General features: G+C 35.6%; 1 protein-coding gene across 6 annotated transcripts in view; it reads left to right on the forward strand.

Moving 5' to 3' along the window:
- SENP7 (SUMO specific peptidase 7) overlaps positions 1–26,292 on the forward strand; it is a 206,919-nt gene that overhangs the window by 143,573 nt on the left and 37,054 nt on the right. For all 6 annotated transcript variants that reach the window (XM_023212207.2, XM_023212222.2, XM_023212233.2 and 3 more), the window contains 5 exons: positions 14,354–14,472; positions 18,072–18,253; positions 19,313–19,652; positions 21,058–21,215; positions 24,140–24,286. In XM_023212207.2, coding sequence (XP_023067975.1) covers positions 14,354–14,472; positions 18,072–18,253; positions 19,313–19,652; positions 21,058–21,215; positions 24,140–24,286 — 946 coding nt within the window. The remainder of the gene's footprint in view (positions 1–14,353; positions 14,473–18,071; positions 18,254–19,312; positions 19,653–21,057; positions 21,216–24,139; positions 24,287–26,292) is intronic.

Below are 26,292 nucleotides of genomic sequence, written 5' to 3' on the forward strand. Positions count from 1 at the left end.
TCTCAAAATGGTGCTGTGTTGCAGCTGCTTGAGTCTCAGGAGATATGTGGGATGCAGCATGATCTCTCCCTATTGAACAGTGCAGTTGTGTGGACTCCAGGCAGCCCCCATATTAGTCTCAGATCCCGCCAGGGCCAAGAGGCTCTCCTTTACCTTGGATTGCAAGAGTCTTCAGTGGAACATGAACTTCTGGAGATTTCTTGCTTACCTTTTCCCCACAGCAAGGAGTCTGTCCTGGCTCTGAGTGCATCTTAGCCAGGCCAGTTGCTTCATTTCCCTCTTTTTCTGTGCCTCAGAGATTCCCTGTCAGTTCTCTGCTGAATTATAGTGTTATTTTTAGGAGCTTTATTTGATAGGTGGTTATTTAACAGTTGTTTTGGTCCTTAGTTGTAGAGGAGGCAAGTGCCAGATACCTCTAGTCGGTCTCTTGAAGCCCCCTCATGAATTTTTTTATCCATGTATTCTTGTAGTTCACTGAAGTTCTTTAAGAGCATTATTCTGTATTTCCTATCTGTCCTTTCACAGGTCTTTCTTCAGGGTCCTGTTGTTAGGGCCTTTGCTCATTTTATTTTGGAAGTGTCATGATACCCTGATTTTTCTGATTCTTGTTTTCTTGTGTTGTTGTCTGCCCATTTGAGGAGAGCCAGCTTTTTTAGTTTTTACAGTTTTGGCAGAGGTGGACCTTCACCATTTAGTCTGGCCTATAATTCTGGATGTGTCAGCTGGTAATGATCCTTGGTAGGCAGAGTTTGCTGTTGGGTTCTCTAGATGACTGGGCTGCTGCCTTTGCTCTGAGTTTGGGTAGGTCAACTGACTGGGCTTTGCTATGGACTGAGACCACAGAAGGAGCTCTGCAATTCATTTGAGCTCTGGATGGTAGTGCAATTGTCTTAGATGGAGAGGGTCACATGATGTATTCTCTGGCTGTGTGATACTGCTATTTGAGTTCAGCAGTTGGATGGAGTTGCACAAGAGGCCCTAAGTTTAGGTGGAGTTGCCCATTGGATGGATAGGACCAGCTGCTTTGCTAAGTAAAAATGCATGGTTGACATTAGACTCTGCCTGTGTGGGGCCTTGGTGTGGGCTTTGAAGCTGGACAGAGCACTGTTTAATCTCCTAAACGTGGCAGATTTAGCCCCTGCCTTTTGCCAAAATCTGCTGTGGTGGTCATCTTTGTCCTTGGGTGGGGTCTGAGGGTGTACTTTGAGGTTGTGGGGAGTGTTCACTTCATGTACTTATGTGTAATTCCTCATGAGAAGACATTCAAGGTATTTTTTTCTCTATATGTCAATGCTTCAGTAAGTGGCATATATATATATATAAAATATATATACACATACACACACGCAAGCACACACATCTTCATATATTTATTCTAGTAAACCCTTTCAGTTTGATTCTGTTATACTCTAACAAGAATTAGGTGTTATGATTAAGCATTTTTTTGATAAACTGTAGGCAAAAATATATAATTGTTTTCATTAAATTGTCTTCATTTCATTCATCTTTCATTTTTTTGTATTAGGCCATTCTTGCACTGCTATTAATGAAATACCCAATACTGGGTAATATATAAGAAACGAGGTTTAATAGGCTCACAGTTCTACAAACTGTACAGGAAGCATAGCAGCATCTGCTTCTGGGGAGACCTCAGGAAGCTTACAATCATGGTGATGTCACAGGATCCTTGTGGTGTTGCTTCACCAGCTGGTGACATCTTTGCCTGAGTTTTGCTTGGGTCTGCTGGGTTTGTTCTGCCCCCTTGGTCTGGCAGGCTGTGCTTGGTTCCCACTACTGGCCCAGATCCCATACCTGCCAAGTGTGAGCCAGGTGCAGAGTGGCAAGGGGTGTGTGAGCGAGTGAGTGCTGGGTCTGGCCGCTGTGCATAGCCAGACATGTCAGCTGTGGCAGGTCGGGCAGCTTCAGGTGCTGGTATGGGTGGTGGCTTCCCACGAGACGGCAGCTGGACCAGTCGAACTGCAAGTGGCTTCCGTTGCTGCCACCGGGGAATGAGGTGGTGCCCGGAAGCTTGGAGACACCAGGAACTGCAGAGCCCCAAAGAGGGTGTCACAGCCCTGGCTAGGGGAACTCCTAGGTCTGGGCTCCCTGAAGGGCCGCAGCTCTTCTCGCCTTCTGTCTTCTCTTTTTCTAGTCGCCCGCAATGTGGCAAGCGAGGGACATGTTTTAGCCCTGTTTGTATTATAGCTGTTCCAGTCCTGCCACTTGGCAAGTCCTGAATTCTTGTCCTTTGTCCAGGAAGAATTAGTTACGTGGACAACTGAAGGGTGAGTAAGGCAAAGAGGTGCTTTATTGAGTGACAGTACAGCTCTCAGCACGCCCGAAATGGCTAGTCCTATCCACAGGCAGGTGATCCCGTTGAGTGTACAGCTCTCAGCTGAGAGGGGACTCACAGTGGCTAGTTCCTCTCTGCAAGCAGGTAGTCCTGATGTCTGCCCGAGTCTGGCTGAGTCCAGGGGGTTTTATGGGCTTCGTAGGGGAGGCAGTGCATGCTGATTGGTCCATAGGCAGCCCTGGGTCAGCCTGGAGAAAGCACCATAAGTTGTTACTCTGGTCCTCAGAACTGGGAGCCTGGGCCTCAGGCTTCAGGCTGTCCCAGACCTGAAGGAGGGGCTTCACTGGGGACACTCCCTTTTCTGCCCAGGAACTGGTCTGTCTCCCACTGCCATGCAACCTGCTGTCCCCGGTGCCCAGGCAGTTCATGCTGAGGGGTGCCTGCAGGCCCACGCTGAGCTGCCCTCGGCATCCCCTTCCCTCCTGTGCTCGTTGGCACCCAAAGTTCAGAGGGGGCTGAAGTGGCAGAGGGCTGGCGTGTACCTGAGCATGTGTACTCCTGGCCAGGTTGTGACAGTGCCTGGGCTTGGCCTCAACTTTGCTCCAAAATTGGAGTGGGCACTGAGAGTGGAGAGGCTGGGCAGTGGGAGCAGATACTTCCGAGCCTACAGGGGTATGGGGGCCTTCCTGAGCTCTTTAGAGTGCAGGAATGCCCAGGTTTGCAGCTGTGGCTGTGCGGCTGCAGCAGTGCTGGGGAAGGCAGGGCTCCTGCCCTTCCAGCTTGGAAGGGTAAGGGACTTCTGCCTGTTCCCAGCTCCCACCAGCTCTGTGGAGTTTGTAGTCCCGGCTGTGCCTGCCCCACTGCAGCCGGCCTCTTTGCAGCAGCTGCTCCAGCCATCAGTGAAAAGCAAAGGGGTAGCAGGTTTCACATCACATGGTGAAAGCAGGAGCAAGAGAAATGGAGGGGAGGAGGGTGGGTGCTACACACTCTTAAACAACCAGATGTAGCAAGAACTCACTCACTATCATGAAGACAGCACCAAGCAGTGAAGGATCTGCTCCCATGACCTGAACGCCTCTCACCAGGCCTCACCTCCAGCATTGGGTATGTAATTCACCATGAGATTTGGTCAGGGACAGTTATCCACACTATATCATTTTTAGTGAATATATATTTTTAAATTTCTTATATGAGTTTTCTGTTGGTATTTGTCCTTATTAGGGTGCTCATCTCTTTCTCATTCATTTTAAAAACTCATTAAAGGTATTGACTCTTTGTAGTATGTGTTGTAAATTTTTTTTCAAGTTTGCTATACTACACTTTCTTTCTAGTATCTTCTTTGATATAGAAGACTTTTAGTTTATTTTGCAAAATATGTTAGTGTTTAACTCTTGTATTTTGACTTATCCTTGGGAAGACCTCTTTAACCCCAAATATGGAGATAACTCAGCCAGCTACTGTTGTCATTTGTGCAGCCAGCTACTGTTCTCATTTGTGCTGCTTTAGATGAGCTATCAGTTCCTGAACAAGTCTGTAGATTACTTTCCTAATTGAAGTTCTGATTCTTTTTTTGCCCTTCCATTATAAATATTTATTAAGAACTCCCTTTTAGGTCAGACTGAGCAGAATGTTTGAGTATTTTTAAATTTTACTTCCCATTGGGATTTTTAGAAATATTTTAAAACTGCTAATGTAAAGAAGTCTAATTTAATTTCCGAATAATATATACCGAATTGTATTAGAAAATAGGCTTGCGTGTGGTGACTCATACCTGTAATCTCTCAGTGCTTTAGGAGGCCAAGATAGGAGGATAGCTTGAGGTCAGGAGTTCAAGATCAGTCTGGGAAGCATAACAAGACGCTGTCTCTACAAAAAAACTTTTGAAAAAAGAATTAGGTGCAGTACTGTGTGCCTGTAGTCCTATCTACTAAGGAAGCTGAAGCTGGAAGGTTGCTTGAGCCCAGGAGTTAGAGGTTTTAATGAGCTGTGATCAAGCCACTGCACTCCAGCATGGGTGACAGAGTGAGACCCTGTACCTAAAAATAAAAAAAAAGAATAAAAATGTTTCATAAAATTATGTTTTGCAAAAGTAATAAAGATTTTATTATAGCCAGCCACTCAGCAGAGATTGGTAATTAGCCTTGAGTGAAAGGGATCAAATTGCTATTTTAAGTTGCAAGACTTCCAATAGAGGGAGCCCAAAGCTTTTAAATGGAAATAGAGGTTTCATTTTTATTAATGTATTACAGCCCTGTCATAGTTTCCTATATTCATGTCAGTTGATTTTCTTTTTAAGCTTTCCTTTGGTAATTTGGTAATGACAATAATCCACATAGCTGCTAACAAAGATACTCTGTTTTGAGATCATTTTCCCCTGTTAACTTAAAATTTCTCTTCCAAATGTTTTATGTCATGCATTTTCTTCTGACTTGCAATTTGAAAAACACTGATACAAATAGTACATATATCCTAAGTTCAACTCCTTTATGCTAGGAACATTAGTCAGTTTTGAATAAAATTGCTAATAATGATTTTCATTTGCAGTGTGAACTCTTGAACATTTGCATTATATGGTTATCACTCTTTTCAAAATAATATTTCATTATTTATATGTAATTTATGTAAACATTTAAACTTTTTCCTGATTTGAACAATAATGCATATTTATATTAAAAATATATAGAAAAGTATAAAATTGATATTACCTGTAATCCATTCCTCAATAATAAGCATTGATAATATTTTGATATGCTTTCATCTAAATATTTTTCTGGATTAAATGATTATAATCATGAAAAATGATATTTTTATTCATTTCACACTATCCTATTTTGATATTAATCTTTACTGTAGGCCTATGAGATAGACAGGAGAGCAATTAATATTTCTATTTTATAAATGTGGAAACTTTTTGAGGTTCAAACAGATTAAGTGTCAGAGGTAGAATAAAACACAGGTCTAATATCTATCAGATGCATTTAAGTTAAAAAACATAATATTAAAATAAACACCCAAATGTTCACCTTCTATTAGAAAATAGACTATTACCAGTATCACCGAAGCCTTGTTTGTTCCCCACTCTGCCCATTCTTTCCCATTCCCATGCATTCGCCTTAGAATGAACCACTTTTCTGAATTTTAGGTTTTATATAATTGTGAACTTTAGAAAAATGATTCAGGTTACTGAACAATATGTATTCTTACATAGCAGGCATTTTTTTTCTTGCCCAACAGTTTTGTGAGATTCATTCATGTTAATGCATAGAACTAGAGATCCTCCAGTTTTACTTATGTATTTATTGTATTAATATTAAAGATAGATTTACCTACTTTTTATTGATGGAGTTTGGAATGTATCCAGTTTTTTTGCTCTTACAAACAATGCTCCTTTGGACATTTCATTTTATATGTGTTGCCAGTAAATAGTATGTATCTGAATACTTTTTACATTCAGTCTGCATTTATTTTTAACTATAAGGCATAGTCTGTTTATATTTTATACTACTATTTTTCTTTATGCTTTTTATTTTATTTGGTCTGCTTAATCTTTGTTCCTTTCTTGTTTTTTTTTTTTTTTTTTTTTTTTTTAGAGATGGGTCTTGCTATGTTGCCCAGGTTGGAGTACAGTGGCTATTTACAGGCATGATTGTAGTGCACTACAGCCTTGAACTCCTGGTTTCAAGTCAGCCTTTGAAGTAGCTGTGACTATAGGTGTGCACCACTGTGCCCAGCCCATTTTTCTATTTTAAAAATTAGTTATGTTTTGTTTTTTTGTGTGTGTGGTGGGGGGATGGTATTTTTGCTTTATGTTTTAGAAGACTTAGACTCTATTTCTATCTTTAAATAGTTTTCTAGAAATTATAATATAGTTGACTGACCTAACAAAGTCCAAAGTTAATTAATATCTGTGTTCTCAGTTTGAATAATAGAGACTTTATCTATTTTAAGTACATTTACATTATTGTACAGCCATTACCACCATTCATTTTCAGAACTTTTTTCATTTTTACCAAACTGAAACTCTGTATCTGTGAAACAGTAACTCCTCATTCCTCTCTCCCCTAAACCCTGACAACCACCATTCTACTTTCTGTTTCTATGATTTGATGGCTCTAAGTACATTAAATAAATGGAATCACAGTATTTGTCCTTTTCTGACTTATCTCACTTAGCATAGTGTCTTAAAAGTTCATCTATGTTGCAGCATGTGTCAGAATGTCCTTCCTTTTTAAGGCTGACTGTATTCCATTTTATGTATCTACTAAATTTTGTTCTATTCATCTGTTGATCAATAGTGGAGTTGCTTCTACCTTTTGGCTATTGTGTATAATGCCGTTATGAACATGGGTGTTCAATGTGTTTGTGTCTCTCCTTTAAGTTCTTTTGGGTATATATCCAGAAGTGGAAGTGCTGGATCATATGACAATCTATTTTTAACTTTTTTGGGAAACATCATACTATTATTCGTAGTGGCTGCACCATGTTACATTGCCACCGGCAATGCACAAGGGTTCCAGTTACTCCATATCTCGCCAGTACTTGTTTTCGGTTTTTTGATAATCATCCTAATGCATGTGAGGTGGTATCTCATTGTGGTTTTGATTTTCATTTTCCTAATGAATAGTGACATTGAACATCTTTTCATGTTACTGGCCATTTATATGTCTTCTTTAGAGAAATGTTTATTCAAGTACATTGCCTGCTTTTGAATTGGATTTCTTTTGGTAAGTTGTAGGATTTCTTTATATATTCTAGGTACTGATCCCTTAATAGATATGGGATTTGCAAATATTTCATCTCATTCTATTGGTTGCCTTTTTACTCTGATGAAGTCTACTTAATCTGTTTCTTTAGTTGATTGTGCTTTTGTTGTCATATCCAGAAATAATTAACAAATCTCATGTGAAAATTTTCCCATGTTTTCTTCCAAGAGTTTTCAAAATAGCGTTATGCCTTATGCTTAGGTTTCTGATCCATTTCGTGTTAATTATTGTATATGGTGTTAGGTAAGGGTTCAGATTCATTGTTTTGCATGTGGCTATTCAGTTTTTCCAGCATCATTTTTGAAAAGGCTGCCCTTTCCTCATTGAATGGTCTTGTACCCTTGTTAAAACTCATTTGATGATATATTTGAGGGTTTATTTCTGGGATCTCTATTCTATTCGGTTGGTTAATGTGTCTGTTTTTATATTAGTACCACACTGTTTTGATTACCATAACTTTACAGAAAGTTTTGAAATCAGAGAGTATTAATCCTGCAACTTTGTACTTTATTTATTTATTTGTTTTTCTAGGTTGGTAGGTTTTTTCCCCCGAACACTTAAAAGATTTCACTCCACAGTGTTCTTACTTGCATGGTTTCTGAGAAATCAGATACAGTTCTTGTCTTTGTTTTTCTATAGTTAAGGGCTTAGTTTTTTCTGTATTTTATGCACGGTTTTTAAATCTTTGATTTTTTTTGCAGTTTAATATGATATGCCTAGGTGTAGTTTTTTGGGCATTTATTCTCTTTGGTGTTCTCTGAATTTGCTAGTCTGTGATTTGGTATCTGACATTAATTTGGGGAAATTCTCATGCATTATTGCTTTGCATATTTCCTCTGTTTCTTTACCTCTTTCTTCTTCTTTTGATATTCCCATTATGCCTATGCTACACCTTTTGTAGTTGTCCCACATTTCTTCAATATTCTGTTACGGTTCTTTTAGTCTTTTTTTCTCTTTGCTTTCCTGTGTTGGAATTTTCTATTTCTGTATACTCAAGTTGAGAGATTCTTTCCTTTTCTATATCCTGGCTACTAGTGAGCCCATCCAAGGCACTGTTCATTTTTTGTTACAGTATTTTGATTTTTAGTATTTCTTTTTCATTCTTTCTTACACTTTATCACTGCTAACATTGCCCATAAGTGCTTATATGCTGTATACTTCATCTGTTGATCATATTTGTTTTATTATTATTTTTTCTTTTTTTATTATACTTTAAGTTCTAGGGTATATGTGCACAACGTGCAGGTTTGTTACATATGTGTACATGTGCCATGTTGGTGTGCTGCACCCATTAACTCATTATTTACATTAGGTATATCTCCTAATGCTATCCCTCCCCCACTCCCCACAATAGGACCCGGTATGTGACGTTCCCCTTCCTGTGTCCAAGTGATCTCATTGTTTTAAATTCCTAGTCTGATAATTCAACATCTCTGACATGTCTGGTTCTGGTTCTGATACTTGTTGTCAAATCGTGTGTGTGTGTGTGTGTCTTTTAGTGTGGCTTTTAATTTTCTTTCTTTTTTTTTGGGTAGTTGGACTTGATGTACTAGATAAAAGCAACTACTGTAAATAGACCTTTAGGAATGTGGTGGTAAGATGTGAGAGGAAGAAAAGCATTCTACAGTTCTGTTAGGTTTCAGTCTTTTAACCCATTTATCCCTAGTTTTCCATTATTGGAATGCTATGCATGTGGAAGTTATTTATATCCTACTGCTAAAGGTTATCACCAAGCTCTGATTGCAGAAATTCAAAAAATTGCAACCTCAAGCATAAATGGGTTAATGAGCCTTTGTCCTTGGCCTGTTAACTTTACAAGTAGTGTTTCTCATTCTCTTCTGAACACTTTGGTGCAACAGCATACCTGGAATATAATGAAGTTAGGTATTTCCCTTCTCCCACATGGAAACCTAGATGTTCTTGGAATTGTGTATTTTCCTTGCTTTCCTTCACACAGAATGCTAGGCGGAGCCAGAGTTGGGTATTTTTTCTTTCCCCTGGTTGATTAAGCTCTGAAAAATAACTCATAGTTTAGGCTCTGGTGAAACAGTTTTTCTTGAGGGCAGGCCTTGTGAAGAAGAACAGAATGCTCTGGCATATTTGAAAGTGTTTACTTTCCTCTGCTGAAGCATGAGGCGATTTTTCTCTGATATTCACTGTGAGAACCTGGTTGAACTCCTGCAGATAAAACTCACAAACGAAAGTGTGCGACCCCCTTTATGACTAAGTCCTCTGGGATTTTTAACGCTTAAACTTGGGTACATTGAACCCTCAGCAGTTTGTCAATTGCAGTTTAGATCTTCATACTCCAATAATAGTTCCTGGGACTGTTTCTGCTTGTGGGTTTTTGCTTCAGTAAGTTGTGATTCTCTGTATTCACCTGGCCGTCTTTCTCCCATTTTGGGGACAGCCATTCATCCTGTGACTTCACTTCTTTGTCATGTCCAGGAAGAGTTGTTAATTTTTCAGTTTTACCCGTTAGGATAGATAACTTCCAAGCTCCTTTCATGCTGGACTGGGAACTGGAACTCCTTTGTATTGCACTTTGATGCAGTTTTGGGTTTAACTTCTCTTTTTTATTTTGATGCTCTTAGTTTATCGTTTATTAAAAGTTTACCAGGTATGTAGTTGAATCCGATCATGCTTTTCTCTATAATTTCTTTACTTCCATTCTCAAGAAATTCTTCTTCCACAAGGCTAATAAATAGAGTGTTTTTCTTCTGATGGCTTAAAAAAAAACTTACATCTTTTATTCATTAGCATATGATAGTTCATTTTACCTTAGAGTATTGGATGTGATTCTGAATTCTTTTTTTCTCTGTTGCTACCCAGTTATTCCTCTACAACTGAATTTAAAAGCTTAGTTTCCCAGCTTTGTTTCAAATTCTTCTGTTTTTTCTTTTCCCAGCCATTTCATATATACTAGTCTGTAGTACTATACTTGTTGATGTTACTCTGTAGTATGTTTTATTATGAAATTAGTAGAACCAGTTCTCCCATTCTCTTCATTTGTTGTACATTTTAATACCTTTTTTTGTATTTTAAAGATTGTAATAGAATATCAGTAACCTAAAAATTGCCATTTTAACCATTTTTAAGTGTACAGTTCAGTGCCATTAAGTACAGTCACATATTTGTACAGCCATCACCACCATTCTTTTCCAGGACGTTTTCCATCTTCCCAAACTGAAACTCTGTATTTATCAAACTATAACTCCCCATTTTTCCCTTCTTCTAGTCCCTGGCAGTCACCATTCTACTTTCTGCCTGTATGAATTTGACTGTTCTAAATATGTCATCATATGAGTGGAATCTCAGTATTTGTCTTTTAGTTAGTGGTTTCTTTTTTCTTAGCATAATGTCCTCAAAGTTCATCCATATTGCTATGCAACCATTATCACAATTTTTTCATCTCAAGCAGAAACTATGTTACCATTAAATAATAATTCCCCATTCTCCCCTCTCAGAATCCCCTGGTAGCCTCTAATCTACTTCCTGTCTGTGAATTTGTCTATTTTAGTTACTTCTTTAAGTGGAATCATACAATATTTGTCCTTTTGCGTTTGGCTGAATTTACTTAGCATAATGTGTTCAAAGTTCATGTAGCACATATCACAAGTTCATTCCTTTTTATGGCCCAATAATATTGTATGAATTCATACATTATATTATATAATAATATTGTATGAATTCATACATTATATTATATAATAATATTGTATGAATTATTCATACAATAATTATTGTGTGAACATACCACATTTTGTTTTTCTTTTCATTTGTTGATGGACCCTAAGGTGGTTTTCACCTTCTGGCTATTCTGAATAGTGTGCTACAGTAAACAGTGGAGTACAAGAATCTGTTCATGTCCCTGCTTTCAGTTCCTTTGGGTATATACCTAGGAGTGAGATTGCTTGATAACTTTGTGATTATGTGTTTAGCTTCTTTTTTTTTTTGAGATGGAATATCGCTCTTCTTGCCCAGGCTGGAGTGCAGTGGTGTGATCTCAGCTCACTGCACTCTCCGTCTCCTGGGTTCAAGCGATTCTCATGCCTCAGCCTCAGTGCGCCACCATGCCCGGCTAATTTTTGTATTATTAGTGGAGACGGGGTTTCTCCATGTTGGAAAGGCTGGTCTTGAACTCTCGACCTCAGGTGATCCGCCTGCCTCAGCCTCCCAAAGTGCTGGGATTACAGGCGTGAGCCACCATGCTTGGCCTGTGTTTAGCTTCTTATATGGTAGTTCTCTATTTAGTTTTTTGAGGAACCACCAAACTATTCCATAGTGGCTGCACTGTTGAACATTCCCACCAACAATGTACAAAGGTTCCACTTTTTCTATATTTTTGCCAATGTTTGTTTATTTTTTTTAAATGAAAAAAAATTTTTTTTTAAAAAATTACTCTGTCCTAATCTGTGTGAAATGGTATGTTGTTATTTGGGCTTGCATTTCCCTAGTGATTAGTAATGTTGAACATCTTTTCATGCTAATTGGCCATTTGTATGTCTTTGGAGAAACATCTCTTCAAATACTTTGCCCATTTTTTGATTGTTATTTATTTTTTGTTGTTGAGCTGTAGGAGGTCTTTATATATTCTCACTATTAATCCCTTAATATGTATGTGGTTTGATTTTTTTTTTGTTGTTGAGACAGAGCCTCATTCTGTTGCCCAGTCTGTAGTGCGTGGCATGATTGTAGTGCTACCTTGAACTCCTGGGATCAAGTGATTCTCCCCTCAGCTTCCTGAGTAGCTAAGACTACAGGGGCATACCATCATGCCTAGTTAATTATTAAATTGTGTGTGTGTGTGTGTGTGTGTGTGTGTGTGTGTGTGTGTGTGTAGGCGGGGTTTCATTATGTTCTCCAGGCTGTTCTTGAACTTCTGGCCTCAAGCAATCCTCACTCAGCCTTTCAAGGAGCTGGGATTACAGGTGTCAACTACTGTGCCCAGCCATAAGTTTTTAATTTTAATGAATTCAAATTTATCTTTGTTGTTAACTGTGTTTTTGTTGTTATATCCAGTAAATCACTGCCAAATCTAAAGTCATAAAAGTTTCCCCTATGTATTCTTCTAAGAGTTTTATAGTTTTCTGCCTTATATTTAGGTGTTTGATCCATTTTGAGTTAATTTTTGTAGATGGTGTTAGATAACCATCCAACTTCTTCCTTTTGCATATGACTATCCTTTATTCACAGCACCCTTTATTGAAAAGACTATCCCTTCCCGATTGAATGGTTTCAGCATCCCTGTCAAAAATCTTTTGAGCATATATTTGAAAGTTTGTTACTGGGTTCTGTTTTCTGTTTCTATGGTTGGTATGTCTCTATTCTAGTACCACACTATTTTAATACATTTTTATAATTTTAAAATATATTTGCTTGAGTATTTAAAAAATTTCTTAGAATTTTGTCACACTGGAAAATATTTATTTTGAGCTTTTATTACATTTACTTGAATAATTTGAATGTTTATATTTCTTGTTCAGGAACTTGGGTGTTTCCAGTCCATTCATTTCCTTTTCTTATAAGAGGATGGAAGCTAACAGTGTTTGAACATTGCTATCCTTATCTTTAAACATATGACTTTCCACCATGTATAGTTTAGAACCAGATTGTCATATTCTGCAAAAAACTGTTATTTGGATTGAGATTATATCACAGATGTGTTTGGCTTCACTGTATGTGCATTTGAATCATGACATTACCTTTTGAAAATACTTATTCATTTTTATTTTTGGTTTCATGCCAACTACTTAATGCTTAGCATTTGGTCAAGAAAATCCTCTATTATAAAGTCTTTTTTTCTACAACCATGTAACTTTTAAAGTGGTTTACATGTGAAGTCTTATTTTGTTTTTCAATGTTCATTGTGCTAGAAAAACAAGGACTATTATACTGTTTGCTTCTTATATCAGGGGAAACATAAGCACCTAAGCATCTTTTTAGATTGTCTTTTAGGTCACATTCTGTTTTTGTTTATAGTGCCTGTAGTGATAATTCTTTCAAGGAGAACAAAATTTTTTTGACTTCTCTTTTGGTTTTCATGTTCAGTAAACAAAACTCTATGGTATAAATTTGCTTAGATGCCCTTATTCTTTAAGAATAATTCTTGAGAGTTGAGGAGTGGAATGATTTGACTAAGTCAGAACCTCTTTGCAAGTGAAATTGGCTCACCCTTATGATTTTGATTATTTGGCCTTTTAATTTCCAATCTGAAAATAAAGAAAATTGTACCAAAGTAAATATGAAAATGAGCAGTGTAATAGCACCTATAACCCTTTCTTTAACTGTGACGCTACACTGGTGATGTTTGGATACTGTAGCTTTTTTTTATTTGTAAGTCATTTTTACCCTTCCAAATAATTCTCTCAAAACAAAGAAGCATTATGTGCTATTGGTCTTTATAGTCCTTGTTTTTGACTTATACTAGCTGCCTTAGATGTAAATAATTTATATATTTTTAAATTTTGAAATACTTTAAATATGCGCATAAGTATAGAGAATGATATTCCAATACTTATCACTCAGATTTAACCAATATAATTCCTATTTTTTTCAGTTTTAAATTTGTTTTTAAAGAAGTATTATAGAAAGTTGAAAACTTGCTTATTTTATATTCCCTGATTCTAATACTCTCCCTCTTTAGAATTCTCTACTATCCAAATAGGCTTGAATCCTTCCAGTCTAAATTTTTATATTTTGTTTCATATGTATGCACTTATACATTATAGTATGTTTTGTATTTCTGAATTTTTATTAGCAGTAACATTGTGACTGTCATTCCAAAATTTGCTATTTTACCAGTACCTTAGACTTTAAATTATTTTCTCTATAGGTAAAATTTATTACCACATACTATTGAAAATTTGTTACCATACTTACTTTTGGATATATGAACCATGCTTGGAATATATTAACATTCAACTTTGGCTTATAATTGTTTGACTATACATAGGTTTGAGGTACTTGTGTCCTTGGAATTTTACTTTTTAAACCTAACTTATTTAATACTGTATAGTATTACTCTTTTGCTCATTTTGCATGTGCACAGTCCTCCAATATTGATATCTCGTTTCCCCCCCCGCCCCCAAAACATACATGGGGAATTTAAAGGTAGAAAAGGGAGGATAACTTATTTCTTAAATCTGAGTTCAATTTTTTTTTTACTACCCAGCTCTTACAGTCTGCCATGTGGGACTGTGTTTCTAATCTGCTGGATTTTTAAATACATGATAGTTGGCTTCTAAATTCATTTGGGCTTTATTAGAATTGAGTATAATACAATTCTCTTTTGTAGGGGCTCGCAACGAAGTAAGACAGTAGATGACAATTCTGTGAAGCAGGCTGCACACAATAAAGAAAAACAAAGAAAGGATGATGACATTTCTCTTTTAATGTCCGATACTCAGCCTAAAGGTTTGTGAACCTTAGAAAACTGTTGGAATTTGAATTTTTGCTTATTGTATAAATTTTTGTTATAAATAAATTATTTTATTTTACTTTGAAAGGATATGTGAAAGTAAAGGGAGATTATTTGGCAACACAAAGAAAATTGCTAAACCTTTTATGTAGTATAGTACTTATTTCCGGATTTATTTACTGATCCCAAAAGTTAAATTTTAATATTTTTTTTCTTCTTTGGGGAGACTTGGATATAGCTATGAAGTTATGTTAATTTAGCTATTTCTAAGTGTTGTTTCCATGGATATTAATGTTACTGCTAACTGGGTTTTTATTATTAGCTTATCACTGTCTGTTCACCTACTATGAAATACATTCTCTATTCATTAGAATTTCTCTCAACTTTAGGAGGATGCCAAACAAGCGACTATTAGCAAATTTGAAGGTAAATACTTCCTAGACTTGGGCAAATTTTTTGTAGGCCTCCTTGCATATATAGGATTTATGATTTGACTTCTTTTTCTTGTTTGTCTCGCTTTCAACAATTAAAACTATTTTACTGATACTTGGAGAAAAACAATTTTACTACATTATTTATTTGTGAAACTAACACCTTCAGGGGTCTGTTGGATTATTGATAGCTTCAAATGTTTGTTGAGGTCTCTTTCTTGCTTGCTTGCTTTCTTGCTTTTCTCTTTCTCTTTTTCTTTTTAAGACAGGGCCTTACTCTGTCACCCAGGCTGGAGTACAGTGGCATAATCACACATGATCACAGCCCATTTCAGCCTCTGTCTCCCGGGCTCAAGTGATTCTCCCACATCAGCCTCTTGAGTAGTTGAGACTATAGTCATGCACCACCACGCCTGGCTCATTTTTTGTGTTTTGCAGACAGGGTCTTGCCATATTGCCCAGGCTGGTCTCAAACTCCTGGGCTCCAGCAATCTGTCTGACTTGGCCTCCCAAAGTGCTGGGATTATAGGCATGAGCCACCACGCTTGGCCACTATTTTAGTGTTGAGTTATTTCATAAGTTATTCATAATACAAAAAAGTCTTTTAACAGCACTATGCAAAAATTCATTGCACTTCATTTAGAGCACATCTATTTAAAGATTCTTTTTAGTAGCCTTTTTAATAGAAAAAATTTTTAAATGAAACTAGACTAATAACTTATATTTGTACAAGAAACCAGCTGAAACTCTTATAAAGGCAGTCTTTGGAGAATGTGCTGTGACTTTGTACAGACAAGCTTCCAATTAGTCACTGTCAATGTATAATGAAAAGCATTTGTTTTCTTTTAAACTGTACTTTCTTAGAAATAATTACAGTCATTTCTCTGTATCTTTGTGTTCTGCACCTGCAGATTCAACCTACCAAAGATGGAAAATATTTGAAAAAACTTCAATAATACAATAATAAATAATAGAATAATACAATAATAAAAAAAATGTATAACAGCTATTTACATAACATTTATGTTGTATTGGATATTATAAGTAATCTAGAGATTATTTAAGCTATACAGGAGAGTGTATATAGGTTATATGCAAATACTATACCTTTAGGGGCTTATGGATCCATGGATGTTGGTATCCTGGGTCCTTGGGACCAATCCCTTGAGGATACTGAGGGATGACTGTATTGATTACCAAGTAAAAATATAAGTAATTGTACAAGTGGGCTCATTTCAGATACTATCAAGACAAAGATTCCTACTTTACCCAGGAAAGCAGTAGTCCTCACATTGACTTGAATAAAATACTTTCTGATTTGTACCCAGGAGTATTACCTCAAGGTCACAGTGGCATTTTAGACATGCATCAGGGAAAAGTACATGACAAAAGAAACATTTTTTAGTTTTTCAGTATCCCTGAAGGTACCACCACTGGGAGGAAAAGTGTTTCTAATAAAATTAGCTATCGGATCTTTATTAAAACAAAGTTTACTCTCCTACATCTGATACCAGTCATTTAAAAAAAAAAACCTGTAAATTAATGGAAATTCTGAATTAAACCTTAGGTGTACATTTTTTTCTGTAGCACATTAAGTTTGCCTTGTGGAATTTGCTTTCACCAACATAATACCTTGGAAATACTTAATATTCTTTTGTTTAAAGGATTTTTCACCTTTTTGGTTTCATATGCTAGTAATATTTGCAGGTTAAATTATATATGATGCAGGTGTACTCCTATTTTTACAATATTTCATTCTATATAATAAAGTTACTCATTTTTCCATGAGACAGGCTTGACCAATGTACAAATAATAAATTCTTTAAAAGAAAATTCCTGTATAACCAAGTTTTTCTCAAGCCCCTTTCCTTTCATGAGTCATTTTACTGTAGTATAATATTTATGTTTAGAAATTATAGTTTGATATGTTGTGTGTAGAAATTGTATTAGACCACTTTTATAGTTTACAATATTACATATAAAATTTAATGTGCTGTCCTAAATATTGTGTTGATGATTTGGAGGGAGTTTTATTTTCCTTAGGGAGTGAGTAAGGTGTTTTCTCTGGAAATTGAAAGGCTGTTGACCCTCTCGGAATTTTTACCTTCAGTCCCATTCCAGTGCCTTCCTTTAAGTAATGTCAAAGACAGATTATCATGAATATTAGTTATTAGGAATTGTTGAAGCTACAGTAAAAGCAAGAATAGTTCAAAGAGAAGATGTGTGGTATTGAAGAACGTTCCATGATTGGAGAAGTCAGGCCAGTCAGATGAATTGAAAATTGTGAATTAAAGTCAACTGCTTTGTGACTTGCTGTGCATAAACTTTGAGTTGGTACTTGTATGACATAGATTCAGAAAGCAAAATAATTCAGGATAACTTTTAGTTAATTAGGTGGAAACTTTTGGAAGGTATTTTTGTACAGTACATATATTTGATAACAAATAGTATTTTTAGTAATGATTGGCATGAATTTCAAAATGATTTCTTGTTGACTTAAAAAAGGATGTACTTCTCTAGAATGATGGATTTATTGGAGATTTAAAATGACAGGGTCTTGATTATTGAGTAAATTGGAGATTTAAAATGACAGGGTCTTGATTATTGTTAAGTAAATGGGCAACCTTGTGAATGATCACATATAGCCAACTACAGAGCAAAGGTATTTTGGCTCCTTTTAAAGAGCAGCAATCAACACTCTTTCAAATTATAGTCCCTTTCCACTAAAAATATGTATTTATGTAAATTACATTTTAAAAGACTAGTTTATAAAGTCACATTGAATTATCAAACTTTAAGACATGAATTTTCTAGATTTTAATAAGACCTCCCCTTTTTTGATAGTACAACCAAATTCATTTATAGCAAATGGAAAAACAGTTTGGTGGCTTTGCTTTGGCTACAATGAAAAAGGATATTTCTTCTTTATGTATTTTTCTCACCTCACAACTATTGTATAATGAACGTTTACTTTGTGTATGCCAATTAAAATAGGGCATGCCTTTACCTTTATCCAGTGTCAGTATGAGAATTTAACAGTATACTTCTATTTTCATGAGCTGTGGAAGTAGTATAGCAATTTTGATGATGTTTCTTCGAGCTCTTCTAAAAGAGATTCTCTCTGTACTTTTTTGTCCATATTTATGCTTCATTTATTTTTTAAGACCTTAACAGTGGAAGTAGAGGTTGTGATCATCTCGAACAGGAAAGCAGAAACAAGGCTGTTAAATATTCTGATTCAAAAATGGAACCCACTCTGATTTCCAGGAAGACAAAGAGAAGGCTTAGATATAATATACCTGATTCCCAAAATTGTGCTTCTTTGGATAAGTCAACAGAACAGACAGTAAGTAGAGGTATTTAGATATTATAGGAAATTATTTCATGCTATGATAAAAATGAGTTGACTGGCCAAATAATGTTCCTCTAGCTTTCAGCTTTTATTATCAGATTTCTTTTTTTTTTTTTTTTTGGTTCACTGTTAGCTTTATTATTAAAAAACAATTTTAAATGTAACCTTTCTCAGTGATACAGAGTTATTGGGACACATTTCAAATATTATGAATGACTAAAAAAGTTAAAATTGCTCCTTTTCTTGTATCACTCTTTCCTTAGTAGTTTGTTGTACATCCTTTAGACTTTTTCTTTATTTCAGCCAAATACAATTCATACTGTCTAATCACTTGCTTTTTTTTGTTTGCTCTGTAAAATTATTATTAGATTTATTTTATCAGTAGCAATTCACTTATCAAATTCTTTAAGCTTCTGTTTAGAGTTTAGGGAATTTATTGTAAGTAAACAATTATCATATTAAATACATACATTTTGTATTTTCAAAGACTTAGTATATAAATAGCAATAAAACAGTAAGAAGCTTTTCAATTTCTTTGATCCATAAATCATTTCAGGATCTTGTAATGTTTTTGGGTTGTAATTATAAGCATGATTTAGATTTATACAGTAGATGAGATACTGAAGGCAATGATTGATTTTCATAATTTTCAATGTTGTTATATTGTTAATTAAAAATTTTTTTTTACCAAAGTAGTTTTACCAAAGTAGTCACATTGGCATTATTACTTTTGCAAAATAAAATACGTAAATACATCTTCTCATTCTAAAGTTGACTTAGATCGTGGGAGACTGTCTGACAAAGCATTTGTAATGATGGAAATCTCCCAGTTTCACCTTTTAAAAAATTATCAGGCATCAGATTGGACAGATCAAACTCCATATCTTTATACTTGGGAGACATTGGCAAGTATAATGTGGTATAATTGTTTAGTTTTCTATCCATGTAGTTATAGAAGTGATACAATATTTTTACTTTTTTTTAGAAATTTAAAAATGGTTTAAGCAAGCCAAATTTGAAAAATGCTATTTTTTTCTATGTGTTTATGTTTAGAAAAAACAAGAAGATGACTCAACAATATCCACTGAGTTTGAAAAGTCAAGTGAAAACTGTCATCAGGATCTAAAACTGCCTGAAGAAATTACAACTAAACCTACAAAAAGTGATTTTACTAAACTATCCTCATTTAACAGTCAGGAGTTGACTTTGAGTAACACCACCAAAAGTGCCTCTGCCTGTTCAACCACTGAAACTGTTGAGAACTCTAATTCCGTTGATACTGTAGGGATTTCTTCCCTGGTTGAGAAGGATGAGAATGAGTTGAATACAATAGAAAAGCCTGTTCTAAGAGGACATAATGAAGGGAACCAATCATTGATCTCAGCTGAACCAAGTAAGTGACAGGAGGATTATAAAGTTACTTAATTTCCTCTGCTTCACTTAGTTGTTTTTTCTTCCTCTTGAACAAATTTGGCTAAGGCCATGAGCTGTTTATGACATCATTGTGGAATATATTAACTTTAGGAAAAAAAGGCTTGGGGTTTGGAGTTTCCTTCATGAGTTTTAAAATATCGGTTTAGGTAAACTAATGGAGGACTTGAAAACAGAAGTAATTTTTTCTTAGATTAGTACACAGTAATCTCACTGAGTAGTTTTAAAATAGATTCTTTAAGGACCATCATTAATGTCATTTGGTTGATGAAGTATGCAGAGTTTAAGTGCTATCTAATTATTCTCATTAATTTTGATTTAATCAGCTTCGGAGTAGTTGATGCCGACAGATGGTACAAAGAACTTCCAAAGGTTTTAAAGGATCTCCAGCGAATAGTCTCCCACATCTTCCCCTAGTTATTAATTTCCCATTGCTTGAAGCAATTCATGTAACAGGACTTAAAGTACAATTTAGAGTGATGGCACAATACACTGTGAGAACCAGCATTTGTTCCTAAGGCCTCCTCATGGCTTTATCCATTTTTAAAAATCTTTGTTCTTTAGAAGGTAAGGGTGCGGGTAACTGCTGAATAATTGCACTGATATGGAGTCATTGTCTATAACTACTATAAATCAGATAACAAATGATAGGCCTGTTTCTAAATTGAATAAATTTAGGTGATTAAGTTTAACAGGATTATTAAAAATAAATTGCAATAATTACAAAGTTCTTTTTTTTGAGACAGAGTCTCGCTCTGTGAGCTAGGCTAGAGTGCAGTGGTGCGATTTCGGCTCACTGCAGCCACCCGCTCCCGGGCTCAAGTAATTCTCCTTCATCAGCCTCCCGAGTAGCTGGGATTACAGGAATGCACCACTACACCTGGCTAATTTTTGTATTTTTGCTAGAGACAGGGTTTCACCATGTTGGCCAGGCTGATCTTGAACTCCTGACCTCAGGGAATCCACCCACCTCAGCCTCCCAAAGTGCTGGGATTATAGGAGTGAGCCACTGCACCCAACCGAAAGTTCTTTTTTTGATATGTGATTGTTACACATTTGAAATACATTTTTCGGCTGGGCGCAGTGACCCATTCCTATAATCCCAGGACTTTGGGAGGCTGAGGCAGGAGGATCACCTGAGGTCAGGAGTTTGAGAACAGTCTGACAAACATGCTGAAACTCCACCTCTACTTAAAACAAAAATTCGCTGGGCGTGGTCGTGGATGCCTGTAATTCCAGCTACTCAGGAGGCTGAGGCAGGAGAATTGCCTGAGCCCGGGAGGCAGAGGCTGCAGTGAGCCAAGATGGGAAGATTGTGTCTCAAAAAAAAAAAAAAGAATAAAAATACATTTTTCTTTTCCTCTTAGTTGTTGTTTCCAGTGATGAAGAAGGACCTGTTGAGCATAAAAGTTCAGAAATTCTTAAGTTACAATCTAAGCAAGACCATGAGACAACTAATGAAAATGAGAGTACTTCTGAATCAGCATTGTCAGAACTACCATTGATTTCACGTGAATCTGTACAGGTAATTTATTTCTGTCTTCTCCCAGATTAACAATGAAATATACACTATTGATTAATGACTGTTACTTGTTTTATCAAGCTGAATATTGTAATGAAAATTAGAAATTTTCTTAGTTTGAATTTTGAGACAACTTTTATAGTAGTTTGAATGAAATATGTAGTTGTCTTTATTTTGAAACGAAAATATTATACCTTTTTTTCTGGTGATTTATATTTTTTCAGTCTAAATATTCTATTACTTGAATATTTTTCTTTTTTTCTGGCTTTCATTGGACATTTCACTAACATTTTGTAGAATTAAACACATTTTCTAGTATTTATATGTCTGGTCTTGGAGTATTATGGCTACTTGGAATTACTCCTTTTCCTCACATATTACGAAGGCAGTATGATATAGAGGAAAGAACATGGCTTTGGGGATATAGGTCAGAAACCTGTCAAATGTGGTAAGTCCTCTGCCTCTTCATTCTTATAGAAAATAATAAATGGAAGTGTGTTAGTTTAGTATCAGTCAATTAATTCAGTCCTTTGAAGAGAGTAGGTCTAAAATAAGGTTCAAAACATTTTTTATCAGTATTCATTCTTTCTTTCTTTCTTTTTGAGACAGGGTCTTGCCCTGTCACCCAGGCTGGAGTGCAGTGGCATGATCATGGCTCATTGCAGCCTCAACCTCTTGGGCTCAAGCAGTCCTCTCATTCAGCCTCTCAAATAGCTGGGACCATAGGCTCGTGCCAGCATGCCTGGCTAATGTTTTTAAAATATATATTATTTTTAGAGATGAGGGTCTCCCTGTGTTGTCCAGGCTGGTCTCTTAACTACTGGGCTCAAGCAATCCTCCTACTTCCACCCCCCAAAAGTGCTAGGATCACATGCGTGAGCTACTGCTCCCAGCTGGTACTCTTTCTTGTTATTAGCCTCTGATTATTCTATTTGTAAGAAAAGATCATTGACCACCAGTGCAGAATTATGGTAAACTTATCTTGTTTTGTTTTTGAATAATGTCAGAGGCTCTTATTTTGCAGAGTATGATGAAGAGTTGGCCCAATCTATGAAAACAGTTTGGTCTGATTATTGTTTCATGGGTATTTGCTTTTGTATTTGGTATTCCACATAGAAATCACTTCAGCTTTGTTCTGAATTTTTGCAAAAATGTAACCATTTTTGCTAGATTGGGTCAATTTCCTACTTGATGGTTTAGTTGCATGTATAATTAAAAGTGTCATTGTTGATAATGAATTTAAACTTATAGAAGAATTAGGCCTTGGCAGGGTAATAAATTGACAATGCAGTATGAAATGATCATATTATAAGAAAATAACATATCTTTTAGAATTTACTAAATTCATAATCACAACCAAGCAGCCAATACTGTGGAGATCTACCATAAGGCAGAATGCCACATTTCTATGCTCTCTCTTGTTCCAGTTTTAAATGAATTATGAGAAATATGGATTGGTCATTTTTAGGAGCCAGCTAGTTTTACCAAATGTGAAGCCCAGTGAGAAATTATTTCTATACCAACTTCTCATTTTATCACTAAAAAAGCCCACAGTTATTTGTCTGACTGATGTTGGAGCTATCTGATTTGATTTGATTGATTTGATTCCCTTTTTTACTTAGGGAATAAGAAGATATTAATAGTATACTAAGCAATAAAACATGAGAATGACAAAGAAATTCAATTAAGCAGGTAAATGGCATTATGAGCTGGGTTTAAAATAATGAGTATGATATGTTTTAGACAGGGATTAGTCACAATTGCTAGAGGTAAGAGGGGAGTGAGTACATGTTCATAATAATTGCTTTAGTAGTAATCTGTTTGGTCATGTGTGGTGTTAGGGATAATGTGCAGAGGTTCGGCACATTTGAAAAAGTTGAAAAAGTCATCTGAAAGTAGTATAAAATTCAGAAGAAACAGTGGAAAAGAGTTGCTGCTGATATTGCTTGGTTTTCTATTAAAATTTAAAAGCAAAGTTATATAGTCACTTGAGTGGAAGTGATATGATTTTTGAGATTTTAGGCAAGTATAAGCCATTTCTGGTTGGTTGTCTTCAAACATAGAGTATATAGATTTGATATAATGGATCATTCTTAGGCACTTACGTTCCTTCATGGCATATTGAAAGTGCAGTAGCACACAGGCATAAAGATGGGAACAACAGACATTGGAGACTCCAGAAGTAGGGGGGCGATGAGGAGAGCCAGGGCCATAAAACTTCCTGTTGGGTATTATCTGGGTGACAGGTTCAATAGAAGCCCAGCCCTCAGCATCATGCAATATTATCCTTGTAACAAATCTGCACATGTACCCCCGAATCTAAAATAAAAAATCTTTAAAGTACAGTAGCAAGAACATTATTTTGGTTAATGGAAACAGTTTTTATGGTTGAAGTGACACTGGACCTGGAGAGAGAAACCTGCATTTGAATCTTTGTTTTGCTTCTTACTAATCGCATGATTTTGGGCAGGTCGCTTAACCAATCTAAACATCTGTTAACTTTATTTATGAAATGGAAAACTGAAAAACCTGCGTATTGGGTGGTTGTGGTGATTCAAAGAGATCATATATTTAAAAACTCATTTTAAATAAAAGTACAGTATATGTTTAAAACTTACTTCTGTCAAGTTAAAAATGAATAAAACCTATTAGAGACTATTGAATGTGAAACCATGGCTTTTGATACAGAGGAGTATATATTTCTGGAATTAATTTTGAATTCAGCTATTTAGTGTAATTTTCTCAAAGGTAAGTCATATTTTTTCAGAAAAAAAATCTAGATAACTATTTCTTCACAGTAAGAACAGTATAAAATTCTTCAAAAATTTACTAATAGTAATTTAAAGAAGAATTTGATGGTGAAAGTCATTTTCAGTATTTATATAGTACTTAGAGTTATATGCATTTTATGATTTATTCCTTGTTAGATGTCATCTGAATTATGCCCGTATAATCCTGTCATGGAAAACATTTCCAGTATTATGCCTAGTAATGAGATGGATCTACAACTGGATTTTATATTTACTTCTGTTTATATTGGTAAAATTAAAGGAGCTTCTAAAGGTTGTGTTACAGTAAGTATATTTTCTTTTAGTTTTGGATCTTGGACAAGGCATTTTAATTTTTTTCCTTTTTTTTTCTTAGGACAAATAAGAATAGAATTAAGATTTATTTTATATGGGACATTATGGATATGTTGAAAGTCATTATACCTAATTTGAAATGTGCCTTTAATTCTCCCCTCCTGACATCCTACCTAATCTGATGACTCTAATGAAAATCATGTATAGAAAAAATCACATTTATTGATAATCTTTGGTTTCTAAAAGTTATCTGATGGTAAAGTGAAATTTTTTTCCAGGTGTAGTTTGGAACATAAAGAAGAAATCTCATTTTGCCTGTTTAATCAGTTGTAAACTGACTTCTCCAAATTTCTAAATTAAGGATGTCTAAGAAATTAATGCTACTCTGTTCTTCTAATTAAAAAAAAAAAATACTCCTCCTCACCTACTGTATATGAAAGTGAGACTGGATTCTACTTGGTTCTTTCTCTCTCTATTTTTTTTTTTTTTTTTTTTTGTCGGGGGTACAGAGTCTCATTCTTTTTTGCGGGCAGTGGCGCACTCCACTGATCTTGGCTCACTGCAGCCTCCACCTTCTGGATTCAAGCGATTCTTGTGCCTCAGCCTCCTGAGTAGCCAGGACTACAGGTGCGTGGCACCACACCTGGCTCATTTTTATATTTTTTGGTAGAGACAGAGTTTCACCGTGTTTGCCAAGCCGGTCTTGAACTCTTGGCCTCAAGTGATCCACCCACCTCAGCCTCCCAAAGTGCTGGGATTACAGGCATGAGCCACTGTGCCCAGCCAGTTCTCTATATTTTCTTACCTTTTCTACCTTTTAAAATCCTAATCATCTTTTAAAGCTTCTCTGATATACTGACTCTTCCAGGAAACTTTCCCTGATCCCTCCTTTTCAGACAGAATTCACTTCTCCCTTTGCTGTACACTTGTAACACTTCATTTGTACTTCTAAGATTTATTCTGTGTGTTTTATAATTACTTATATTCTTGTATAAACTTCTCCATTAACCTTTTAAGCTTCTTATGGTGAAGAGCCACAGTTTTAGTTCCTTTTATACCTTCCATAAATCAACTTAAATGTTTGTCGAAATGACTGTGTCAGACTTGGTAACTCAGGCATTTTTTATAGCAGTTTCATTAATATTTCACTGTGTTAGGGATAGGGCAGAGAATATAAAAATGCTAAGATGTGGTTTCTGCTTTCAGGGAACTTCTAATCCAATGGAAGAGACAGACACATATTTACTTTATATTATGGTAAAATGTAAAACAGAAGTATGTACAAGAAGGGTGCATATGGCAATGGGTATCTATCAATTTCTGGAGGAATCAGCAAAGGCTTCACAGAGAAAACAAGCACATGAATAAGACATGAAGTACCTGTTGTTTACTTCGTAGCCATGCAGACAAAGACCTAATCCTAAATTCTGGGAACTGCAAATAATAGTAGTTTGTGATGTAGTCAACATTGCTTTGAAAGCTCAAGAATGAATTGATTTAAAATTAATATTTTTTTGGCCACTGGTTTTTACTGATTTGGGCATGACTGGGGTGATTTTACAATTCTTTTTCTTTAAGGAATGTTATTCATTTTTCAGGATTTTCTCCCCTATTTTACTTTATTATTTTAATTCAGGCTTACCCAGTTATTTCTATTGAATTCTTCGTAATGGCAAAAAGTTGGATAATCTAAATATGTGAGAATAATGATTAGCCAGTGGGGAGGAAAATCCAATATAAATATTCAACATTGGACTTTCTATTAATTAATGTATTAATTATTATTACACAGTCAGGTGGGCATGTTATGCTCAAAAACCAAGATCAAGCAAAAAAACCACAAACAGATTAGTCAAGGAACAATATTACAAACACATATAATCTTGCCTATTTAGAGACAGCTGCCACTCACTGTGTAGTATATATCATTGCATATTCTTCATACATATATAGATACATTAAAACAAAGGGATATGACATAATATGTACTATTTTGT

Source organism: Piliocolobus tephrosceles, chromosome 2, assembly GCF_002776525.5.
Source record: "Piliocolobus tephrosceles isolate RC106 chromosome 2, ASM277652v3, whole genome shotgun sequence".
Classification (NCBI taxonomy): Eukaryota; Metazoa; Chordata; class Mammalia; order Primates; family Cercopithecidae; genus Piliocolobus; species Piliocolobus tephrosceles.